We start from the raw sequence: 12,524 nt of genomic DNA, 5'->3' as shown, positions 1-12,524 counted from the left end.
GGAATGAGAGGGATTTGGAGACTGTGTAGGTATGTGACTATACATTTGAAGGATAGCTTAAAGGAATTGATTTGACTACTCATATCACCAAAATGCATTTGCTTTTCGGTAGCCTGACCCATAAGAACTCCGTGGTTAAGCGTGTTTGGTGGAAAGTCTGGTGGTGATCTGTGGGGGCAGTCGATGGTCCATCCGTGTAGTCGACAAAGTGCGGGTCGGTTGGGAAGGATGGTCGGCCAGGGATGTCAACCTGGGTGGGCGGTCATCTGGTTATCCTGTCTGGTCACGCTGGACGCTCGGTCCTGCTTGCCGTCCTGCGTGTACGTTCGGTTCATGAATGGTCGTCCAGCGCTAACTTGGACGACACAGGTGGACGTTCGGTTCATGAATGGGGAGGACCGGACGGTACATAAGTCCCCTATGCCCGAGCATAATTTTATTATGCGAAGGGATTTTGTCCACGCCTGGATGGGCGACCTTGGAGGACCGTTCGGTCCATGATTGTGATCTGGGTGGGCGGCACTGGATTAACCGCTCGCTCGGTCTATGTGTCGGGAAGACCGGACGGTACAAGAAGTAATCTCCAAATTTGTGTCCAAGTTTATTTTATTCACATTTGTTATAAAGAAGTAATTGTTACTATGTCATTCAATTTTATTTCCTTTCAAATTTACAATTTACCTATATTTTAGCTTTATATCAATAACATAACCACGTAACTAAATAACAAATGATGATAAAAGGAGGACGCGTAAAAAATTTATGATACATTTAACAATTAAGTAAAATACAAAAAATATAAAAAAATATATATAATACTAAAATGTTAAAAAACTTCAACTATAGAATTTATGAAATAATAATAGTTAAGTAGCAAAATATGTAATATAGTTAATAAAAAAAATAATAATGAACAGGTCCGTTATGCATTGGGTATTAGTATCTCCCGCGTTGTAATCCATCATAAGGGTTTAATCAAACAAGATTTCTAATGACACATTGATAATAGTCTTCAAAATGTGGAAAGGGGTTTGTTCATGCTTTTGTTCTTTTGGCACAATCTCACTTGGCTTTAAGGAAAGATCTATTACATATTACCTAAAGTTGGAAAAGTAAAATAACATGTCAGAGGAAGTCCCTACACTGGATTGTTTTACTGTAATGACTCATGGCCGATTGGAAAAGGAAAAAATTAATCGAAAGAGAGAAACATATTTGAGAAATTGTAAAGCATGCTTAGAAGCAGATTATTTTTATAAATTATTATAATTTATTTATAATATCATGCTATCTCATAAGACTTGAAATAATACATTATTTCATTGATTAATTTATTATGTATTGTTAAAAATAGTCATGCAAATACAATAAGTAAAAAATATATATATTATTATTTTAAATTTATTACGAATGCAAGTACAGTTAAACTTACAACTGTAAATTCTAATTTTAAAATGTAAAAAATTAAAAATTCTAAAAGAATTTAGAAAATATTGCCAAATTTTGCGACATCAAAGTTGTTAATATACATTAAAAAGAGTATTTAAGAAATAGAATTTCTTGAAATTTTTATTTAAAATTAACTTCTAATTATTAGCTGAAATTTTTTCAAAATAATTTACTTCGTCAGAAAAAGAATTCAGAAGTTAGAACCATTTCTAAAGAGAATTATCTGACTGTTAAAAAAAGTTAAAGTTGATTTTTATATTGAAAAATATACTTTCCTCCGTTTTCATCACTCTAGTTGAAAATATTTCATTTTTTTAGCCATTTTCCAACTCAAGTAATTTTTGTCACCTAGGAGAATGAGATGTATGTTTAATATATATATTTTCTGTTTGTAAACAGGTTTTTTAATTCACATATTTATGTAGGTGATGTAAAAGTCCAGGCTCCGGTAACGATTCATGACTCACCAAAAATAAAAGTGGAGTGCATGATGATGGACAGCTTCAATGTTACCTCTTTTCTATCTTTACCATTGCAGCAAAATTTGTATTCAAAACAACTAAAATAACAGATCAGAAAACCGTGATATGTATACAAACTTCTAAATTGTCTAGATCAGATGCAGTCTGTTTACATTGAGACACCAATTAAGCATTCTTTTGTGCAGGTTTCTTCGAATTGTTTTTTCGACGAACCTTCACCAAAGCTTTTTGTAAATCCTACAATCAGTAAAAAGAAAAATGATCATTCGAATCATTCATCCTACAGTATTTATCTCAAGAATACATATTCATCATCATAATAAAAATAAGGTTTAATTGCTTCCTTTGTCCCCAGTTTGGTTGAATTGTGTCAAATTCATCCTCATTTTTAAAAAAGTTTCATTGTCATCCTCACGTGGTGTAAAAGTTTCATTGTCGTCCTCACGTGGTGTAAAAGTGTCAATTGAATCCAAACATAGAAAAAATTTGTGTCAAAGTAGTCATTTTTCCTATATATCTGTGTCTTCCTTTCATACAATCAAGTACAGATATTCATTTTACCTTATCCAATTTAAGGCTTTTCATAGCTCCAGAGAAGTGACATATGAAAGGAAGACACAGAGATATAGGAAAAATGACTACTTTGACACAAATTTTTTCTATGTTTGGATTCAATTGACACTTTTATACCACGTGAGGACGACAATGAAACTTTTTTAAAAATGAGGATGAATTTGACACAATTCAACCAAACTGGGGACAAAGGAAGCAATTAAACCTAAAAATAATAAAGACATATGTCTATGTAATTGCTCAAGCCCAGTTGAACCAAGCCATATACACTAACATAAGCCTAATCAGATAACTCGCGCGAGCCCCCAAAACCCATCGAATGCCTGCTCTAAGACCTCCACCAAGAATAACTTAAAGTACCATTTTGAACTACTCTTGACACAAACTGGTACAGGAATTGGCCTCAATCACAACGCCTAATCCAAAGGAAGATTTGGTGTGGCAATACCATCATAATATAAATCCAAGTAGTGAATGAATGTTAAGGTGGCAGGCACAGAAGTAAGAAATGGTGAATTCCACTTAATGGTTTTCAAATTGAGTTTTATTTGGTGCGCTGTTATCTACACTATTAACCAATAAAAAATTTGGTAGGTATGACAGTGTAAATATAAGCTATAAATCAAAAATGATTAAATAGTAAACCTTTAACAAACCCAAACTATATCTAACTATCTTACAACTTAAAACGAATATAAGCTAGCCTCGTACTTACCCCATCAGGTTCATTTTGAATTGTCCCTCGGGTCCAAAGACCCTCCAAATTGTAGTAAGCTCTGGCCTTTTCATCAAGTGCATGAACTATCACTTTACCTAAACAATAAAAAAAAATGAACCAAAAAGGGAAAGCAAGGCATGTTAGAACTATAAATCCAATAATTGAAAGTTTTCATAACATAAAAAGCAATGTTCACCGATCTAGCAAATCATACATCACCAAAAATAATAGACTGATAGAAGGAAAGTGACAGAGAAAAGACCTATTAAACCCTAAAGACTAACAAAGTAATTTTTTCCCGAATCCTTGTCAAGCCACCGCATGCGCTGAGCAATGAAAAGTTAACATGAAAGAATCACTAAATTGCAACACCTCCCGAAATAGATAAAAAGAATTAAACCACAATGTTAGATTAGTTGTGACAGACAAAATTCAGTTAATTCTTCAATAGAAGAGTCATGCATGTTGAGGGGCAGGCTCACCCACACTCTGGCCAATGAGCTGCAGGTTATACTGCCCCATGCAGATTGACGGGCTTAAATGTCCAGCCTACCCACACCTTTTACAGCACCCGTCTTACCTTGTCATCCCTAATCACCCAAGAATGGTAATTCGCTGGCTCCATTCACCAGTGAAGAAACTGGAATAAGTGCAAGAAAGAAAATCAGAGGTTGTAGAGTGTAGAAACTGATACCATGCTGAGACTAAACTCATTATCTTGTTTGATTTAATGAATATCACGCAGAGCAACATACGCTAAGACAATAATGTTGTGGAACCAACAAGTTAATTTAACAACTTTCTAGTACTAACGAACTAGTAATTTGTCACACAGGTAGCATAATCAATTAGCTAGGATAGAGTATAAGTCTCCACTTAAACTGCATCAGTAGCTCTCTGATGTGAGTTTCAACCAGTATCTGCATATTGGTTTACTAATTTATAACATCACACAACATCTATCGTGTGGATGGAATAGACCTCTCTGAAAAAGAAGACCCCATTAAAGATAGTAAATTAGTTCTTCGTAAATATTAATTATTGGAAAGGCCTGTGAATACCTAACATTCCTAAAAGAACAGAACATTTAGCAAATGCAGTCAAGATGCTAATTCATGACATTGTATCTGTTATCAGCCATTATCGCTACTGCAATTTTCTTTACTTGGAGTTCTGTTTGGACAAATTTCTTCAAAATGACTTTAGGTGAGAAAAATTTAAAAAGAGAAGGTAAGTTAAATTAGCTCATTGCACAAAGTAAAAGATAAAAAAAAAACAAAAACAAAAAGTTATATAAGAACAATTCTACAAATTTGGGTATGTATAAATTAATTTTAACCGAAAAAAAACTATCTATTGAAGAAGATTGTCCAAACGACCCCTAATGGATTTTCTGAACTCAACAAACAAAATGAACACAAAAATGACTACAAAAGCACGAGATACCAGAGTCAATGACTATCCACTTTCCTCCCTCTTCCCCTTCTACACTCGGTAGCATCATTCGTTCAGCTCCTCTCTGTTTCTGTTTGGCCTGGTTAATTACACAAATATACATAAGTCGGAAGAAAAACAAAATGAAAACCACTTTTGAGTTTCAATCGAAAATCAATAATGCAAATATAGCGATAAAAAGGACGAAGGAAGGAGGGTGTGGTGCCTTGTAAATTAGGGCTTGGGCTATGTTCTTGACGTGCCAGGTGGACCTGCCAGTGGCGAGAACCATGAAATCGGCCCAATCGCAGTGCTTGGGAACCGGTATCACCTTAACGTCGTCAGCTTTGATATCCATCAGAACCTTCTCGATCTCCGGCAGATCCAGAAGGCAATTACGGCCGTCAACGGGGGACAAAGAACAGAACCCTACCTTCTTCTTCCATGGTTGATGAAGAAGAAGGGCCTCTGAATATCGCAAACACGTTCGAAGAAGCCCCCACATTCCAGTTCCACGCTCAAATCAAACTAGAGCAGTACGAGTGAGTTTGTGAATAACCCTTGGTAACGCGACGACGCCGTTTTCATTTCTAGTTTTTTTTTTCGCTGCCATTAATCTATCCGCATTTGCAATTTTTCTCTGTTGTATTTTGGGTTGAATTTGATTAAAAGCATTAATTAAATCGTTAATACCGTTTTGTTCATATTATCAAATTGTGTATTGTAATCTTCTAATTTTTTTATGATTCTTTTAATTAAATCGGTAGTAATTTGTTTAGTGGATAATAATGTGATTCAATTATTCAAAATAGTGTGAGCGTTCGGTTTTGGTGTTCTAAGGTAACGAGCGTTCGCGTTCGTCCTTAGGTAAAGCTAGTATTATATTAGACGTTCGTCAAAACTGTATATAGTGAATTAGTAATTTTAGGCGTTCGTCCTTAATTAAGTATTCAATCTCGAGCGTTCGGTCTTGGTAGATTAATGATTGTGAGCGTTCGTTCTCTATTTGCTATTTTAGGTTTCAATCTTGAGTGTTCGTTCTTAAATTGATATTTTGAGGTTTCAATTCTGAGCGTTCGGTCTTCGCGTAGTATCCTTAGGTTTCAATCATGAGCGTTCGGTATTAATCTGAGGTTTGGATCTTAAACGGTCGGTTTTGATGTATTAGTGATTGTAGCGTTCGGTTTTAATTAGGTAGTTTCTAATGGTGATCTAGAGCGTTCGTCTGCGTGTATTATTATTTTCAGCGTTCGTTATTAAATTGATATTCTAAAGTTTGATCTTGAACGTTCGGTCTTAAAGTGTTAGAAATTGTAACGTTCGGTATAAATTAGTATTCTCAGGATTTAATTTAGTACCGAACGGGTCAGATTAGATGTAGTACCGTTCGGTCAAATTTTGATTTAATACTGTTTGGTTAAGTCGTGATCATTCGGCCAAGGTTCTAGACGTTCGGCCAGTACTCTAGGTGTTCGGTAAAGTGACCTAGGTATTCGACGCAGAAAATAAACGTTCGTTCTAATAGTTTCTGTCATAGGCAGCGTGCGGTCTCGAAGAGGTTTTATCTTTGAGCGTTCGTCCAGCCAGTATCCGATTTTACTGAGGTGTTCAGTTATAGCGTTCGGCCGAATAGTGTTTAATCCAGTGTTGTTCGGTTTTAATGTTCGGCCTAATAGTGTTTAATCCAGTGAGGCGTTCGGTTATAGCGTTCGGCCCGAGAGTGTTTAAATCCATAATGGTGTTCGTTCTAAGAATGTTCGTCAATATGGCGTTCGGTGAAATAGCGTTCGGCATGATATTGTAGGATCCGATGACGTCCGTCCAAATAGTGTTCGGCCTTGTATTTGGAAAATAGCGTTCGTTCAACAGTGTTCGGTGAATAGTGCTCGTCCAAATAGTATTCTACAAATAATGATGGTCTAAGTTTATTTTCTTTTGAATTGAATTATGTGTACAAATGTTTGGAATATATGATGTGATGTATGTGAAAATATGATAATGTATGAAATATGATAAATTACTATGATGATACGATTGTAAATGTAAATGATGTATGTGAGTATGAAGTGGACATCTCAGGGAGAGATGACTATAAGTGGTTATGTGGTGTTGTGGTTGTTATGTATAACTGTAGTGAACTTAGGATCGATCTGTCTATCCCTACACTCAGCATTGTTCATGCTCACATAGAGAAGAACAGTGTCAGTGGTGAGAGTAGAGGGAGGTCCTCGTCTATAGCCTTTAATGGCAAATATAGGCAGGTTGGGGATTTACCTTGCTAGTGTTGGAGAGTGCCAGCAGAACTTTGCAAGTGCAAAGACAGAACTATGCAAGTGCAAAGACGACTGTTAGTTCGACAGTTATACAAATCCGGATGAGTGTGTGTTGGAAATTTACCTTGCATAGTGTTGGGGAGTGCCAGCTGAACTATGCAAGCGTAAAGATGTGTGAGTTGTGATTTAATGAGCATGCTTTAATTGTTCCTTTATATGTATCTATTTATGATGACATGAATTAACTGTATTATATGTATAACATGTTTTTATATCTAGCTCACCCTTGCATTGTTTGTATTGTGTGCTGTTTGGGTATGTTTCTTTGGCGATGATCATCCACTTGGATGGGAGCATTGTCGAGGAGATTCCTTTGGAGCAAAAACTGGAGGTTACTGATGTTGCGGAGTAGTCTTCTTAGAAATTTTTCCTATTCGAACACTTGTAGTGTTCATTCCTTTAAACTGTTTAGGTTTAAATTTTCGTTTCTTTTATTTTTGGATGACTGTAATTTCACATTTAATTACACGTCATACTCCGACTGTTCAATTTATTTAGACGTTGACGTCTATATTATATAATATTGGTTATTATATAATCGGATGTTACAATGTTCTGATTAAAATAATACTTATTTCAAACATATAACAACATTGTAATTAATAATAATAAATGATTTGTAACATTCCAAAATACAGTAATTACCATAATCAGAATTAATTACACTAAAACAGTAAAACAGTGCAGTCTTTACAATAACGGATCAAGGTTCCAAAGCCGAACGGCTTATATACAAAAAACACCATTTACGAAACGGAAATAAGGAAAGTCTAGAACGAACGGTTTTACAAAATATTTAACCGAACGTCAACATGAAATCTAACATTTACAATCCTATCATAACGAGCGTTTTAAGGCTCGGCTTTTACTTCCACCTCGACCAGATTCTCTTCTTCAATAACGTCTTCCAGAGTGGTCTCGCCTTCTGCTCACATCCACACGGATGATCATTGCAAGACAGGACGAACGTACATAGACAGTAGACAACACAAGGAAAAATACACAGGGTAAGCTTATATGATTTAATTCATACCATCACATATACATTTTAACATCACAATTCATACACACATGTAACTTAATATAGATCAATATATAGATATATTAGACAGACCGTCCGGACTGTATGAACCGTGTAGCTACAGGCGTCCTCGCACCCGAGTGGTGTAGTAGCCGGGATATACCTAATCAGCTGCCACTCGAGGTTAGTCCGTTCTTACGTCGCCCATGTTAACTTATGGACTAAGGACCTCCTGCCATTCCCACACATGAACTACTCCTCTCTACTTGAGAACGAGCACTCACGGAATATCAGGATGGACCAAGCCAGCATTAGCAATAGCCACAGTCATACTTTACCAATCAAATTATTCCACATATATGAGACGTTCCTCCCTGGAACGCTCGTTCAAATCCCATACTCATAGAATTACTTAATATAGTGTTCACATGGTAATATCTTATAATTTATCATCATTCTCATCTTTAACTTTAAGAGCATAAAAGTACGAACGTTCAGTCCTTTGAAGAATTTAGGACGAACGTCCAAATAAAGTACTGGATGGATGACCGTGACTCTCTGTTTGGTCAGTTAAATGAACTGACTATATTGAAGGCATAATGATACTTAGAAAATTTTCATAATAAAGAAGATCTTGGACCAGATTCAATGTACCAAGGATGGTCAATAATACTTAGAATTTTCTTTGTAGAATTATATATATATATATATATATAAAGAACCGATGCCAGTATTTGAACGAACGTAAGAGGATGAATACTGTAATATTTGGACGAACGCTATTTACGTCCGTTAAGAAATCAAATGGTAAGGACGAGCGTTCAATCTAAGACCGAACACTCCATTAAAACGAACCCTTAGGTAGATGACCGAGAATCAATCATGACGAACGCTTAGAATAAGTCCGAGCGCTCTTTAGGACGAACGCTTGGTTTGTCACCAAGCGCTATTTAGGACGAACACTTGGTTTAAGACCGAGCATTGTTTAGAACGAACGTTCGGTATAAGACCGAACGTTACATATTTCAAAGTTTAAAGTATTTATATACAGCTGAGTTGAACCGAACGCTCAGACATTTAATTGGGGACGCTCGCTCTCAAGCGGAGTTCTTCCCAAATGAAAGAATTCCATTCTAAGTTATTTTCAGGGGAACCGAACGGTATAAGACCGTTCGATAACGAACGTAATTTAACATAGGGAATTTATCAAATCCAGATTTTCAACTATTTTAAATTTAACATTTATTCATACAATTCAAACTCTATAAATTCCTATCCACATTAATTTTCATACTATATAACATTAATTCACATCATCAAATCCTACTATATACTACTCATTCATTCTTCCTACGCATCAAAATCAACATACAGTACAACCAAATCAAAAATCATGTTCATCCAGTACAACAGAGTTCGTTCATACATACAAATCAATACATATACATATATATTTCATACAATCAATCCATATCATGCTTTCATAAAATCATACAAGTACAAATTAAATATATAAGCTTCCCTTACCCGGATTGACAACCAAACTTGTCCTAGATGCAAAAGTGGCTTCGTCCAAATACGCTTATGTTCTTGACTCTTCCAAAACAAATCTAACCACAGAAAACAGAACACTCAGACTACCTACTTGCATGCAACTACAACCCTGGTTTTCCAGAAACCTAAGGACAAGCTTCTGAAGGAGACTTACCAGTTTCAGTCTTTGAAACTGTTCGGTTCAGTTGGTAGCTTGCAGTTGGGCGAACGTTCCTACGGTGCTGCAAGTTGATCGGAGAAGGATCGTGAGAATTACAGTAGAGAGAAGTTGGAAGTTCTAGAGAGAAGGTGGAGAAAATCAAGGGTTGAGTTCAGAGGTAGAAGATGAGTGCGTGTAGGTGAGAGAGAGATTTTCAAAAATCCAGTTTTTGTTAAACTCACGTTCTTTCGAACGAACGTGTCCCAAGCTGACACCTGCACACCAAATTCTGAACTGGAAGCTTCTCCCGCGACAGGTGGCGTATGTGCATGTGGTGCAAAGTGCGTTTTTAATGAGACTGAATGTGTGTCGGGTGCATTAATGAAAGCAGCATGGTGACTCATCAGTGCATTTATTGTGATTTGATAAATGATTAGTAGCGTTAAATTTACGAGGCCTTACATTCTCCCTTACTACAAAAATTTTCGTCCTCGAAAATTTAAAAACTTACCCGTAAACAAGTGTGGATACAAGTCTCTCATAGCATCCTCCACTTCCCACGTTGAATCACCAGTCTTCGCGTCCCACACCATTTTAACAAGACGTACGTCCTTTCCTTTGTATAGCTTGGTGCGGCTGTCTTCCACGCGAACAGGTTGCAATTCTAGCGTTCGGTCGTGGCGCAGTTGAACATCTTCCAGCTCCAAGATATGAGAGGGATTGGCTATGTACTTCCGGAGTTGGGAAACATGGAAGACTGGGTGAAGATTTGATAGTTGAGGAGGCAATGCAAGCTCGTACGCTACTGGTCCTATTTTCCTTAGAATTTAATACGGTCCAATGAATTTGGGAGATAGCTTCTTTGGACGAACGGCTCTGCCTACTCCAGTAATTGGGTTGAGTCGAAGAAACACATGGTCTCCTGCAGCAAACTCCAAGGGTCTTCTTCTTTTATCCGCATATGATTTCTGTCTGCTCAGGGACGTCTTCAATCTATCTTGGATCAACTTAACTTTCTCGGTCGTTTGCTGGATGAGCTCAGGTCCGGTTAGCACGTTCTCTCCTTCTTGAAACCAACATAGTGGCGTTCGACATTTTCTCCCATAAAGAGCTTCAAACGGCGCCATTCCAATGCTAGCCTGAAAGCTGTTGTTGTAAGTGAATTCTACGAGCGGCAGGACTTCATCCCAGGCGCCCAAGTGATCTAGGACGCACGTCCTCAATAAGTCTTCCAGCGTCTGGATGGTCCGCTCAGACTGGCCGTCTGTCTGAGGATGATATGCTGAACTCATCTGCAACTTGCTTCCCAATTCGCCTTGTAAGGATTGCCAAAACCGAGATGTAAATCTCGTGTCTCGGTCAGAAATTATGCTTGAAGGCACTCCATGCAGACGAACGATCTCCTTGATATATAACTTGGCCAAACTCGTCATCGACATCTTCAAGTTTACGGCCAGGAAGTGGGCGCTCTTCGTTAGTCTGTCCACGATCACCCAAATCGAGTCATGATTTCTGACCGTGCGTGGTAGATGAGTCACGAAGTCCATGGAGATGTTGTCCCACTTCCATTCGGGAATTTCCAATTGCTGCAGTAGGCCGCCAGGTCTTTGGTGTTCCGCCTTCGCTCGTTGACAGGTTAGGCATGACGCTACAAAACGAGCGACATCGCTCTTCATTCCAGGCCACCAGAACGAACACCGAAGGTCTTGGTACATCTTAGTCATACCTGGATGTATGCTAAGACGACTATGATGTGCTTCCTTCAATATGATTCGCTTCAGCTCGCCATCATTAGGAACGCACGTCCGTCCCATGTATCGTAACAAGCCGTCCGTTCCAGTGTTGAAATGTTTGGCCTGATCCGTACCGATCGCACTTAATATCTTTGCCAATTCTTCGTCCTCATGCTGCTTCATTCTGATTCGGTCGAACACATCACTGGAAATTCTAAGGTTACAGCATCTAATAACGTTCGCTCCTAAGTCGAATTGTAACCTTAGATCTCTAAAACTTTCCACCAAACTCAGCTCTTTCACCATCATTGCCGAGACATGAACTGTCTTCCTGCTTAGGGCGTCCGCCACTACATTAGCTTTCCCCGGATGATAGAGCAACTCAAACTCATAGTCCTTCAAAAATTCTAACCAACGCCTCTGCCTCATGTTCAACTCCTTCTGATCAAATAAATATTTGAGGCTCTTGTGATCACTGAAGACTTGGAAAGTAGATCCGTACAAGTAATGCCTCCAAATCTTCAATGCAAAGACGACCGCTGCCAATTCCAGATCGTGCGTTGGGTAGTTTTTCTCATGAATCTTCAGTTGACGAGACGCATACGCTACCGCTCGCCTCTCTTGCATGAGCACACAGCCCAACCCTTGGTGAGAAGCGTCGCAGTATACTTCAAAGGGCTTGGACGTGTCCGGAATGATCAACACTGGAGCGCTCGTCAATTTCACTTTCAGCTCCTGGAAACGTTCCTCACACAGATCAGTCCAGGCGAACGGCTGATCCTTTCTGGTCAATTGGGTAAGCGGAGCTACTATCTTGGCGAATCCCTCTATGAAGCGTCTGTAGTAGCCCGCGAGTCCAACAAAGCTACGCACCTCCGTGACCGAACGCGGACTCTCTCATTCCAGTACCGCTCGCACTTTTGATGGATCTACTGCGATGCCTCCAGCCGACACCACATGTCCCAGAAATTGAATTTCCTTCATCCAGAATTCACATTTAGATAACTTTGCATATAATTCCTTCTCATGTAACACTCCAAGTACAATTCTAAGATGTTTCTCATGCTCGTCTTCGGTCTTGGAATAGA

The 12,524-nt window shown here is 38.1% G+C and overlaps 1 protein-coding gene across 1 annotated transcript; it reads right to left on the bottom strand.

Moving 5' to 3' along the window:
* Positions 1 to 1,945: 1,945 nt before the first annotated feature.
* LOC148190593 (protein Iojap-related, mitochondrial-like) lies at positions 1,946 to 5,222 on the bottom strand. Its single transcript, XM_088102779.1, has 4 exons — positions 4,883 to 5,222; positions 4,669 to 4,756; positions 3,220 to 3,317; positions 1,946 to 2,168 (listed from the first exon to the last, which is right to left on the bottom strand). The coding sequence occupies exons 1-4, from the start codon at positions 5,159 to 5,161 to the stop codon at positions 2,097 to 2,099; spliced, it is 537 nt and encodes a 178-aa protein (XP_087958905.1). The 5' UTR covers positions 5,162 to 5,222; the 3' UTR covers positions 1,946 to 2,096.
* Positions 5,223 to 12,524: the final 7,302 nt, after the last annotated feature.

The sequence above is a fragment of the Vigna umbellata genome, unplaced genomic scaffold (assembly GCF_029865625.1).
Source record: "Vigna umbellata cultivar VRB3 unplaced genomic scaffold, Vumbellata_1.0 scaffold_722, whole genome shotgun sequence".
Classification (NCBI taxonomy): domain Eukaryota; kingdom Viridiplantae; phylum Streptophyta; class Magnoliopsida; order Fabales; family Fabaceae; genus Vigna; species Vigna umbellata.
Note: the sequence above shows the minus strand (reverse complement) of the source record. Positions and strands in the feature narration are given on the sequence as shown.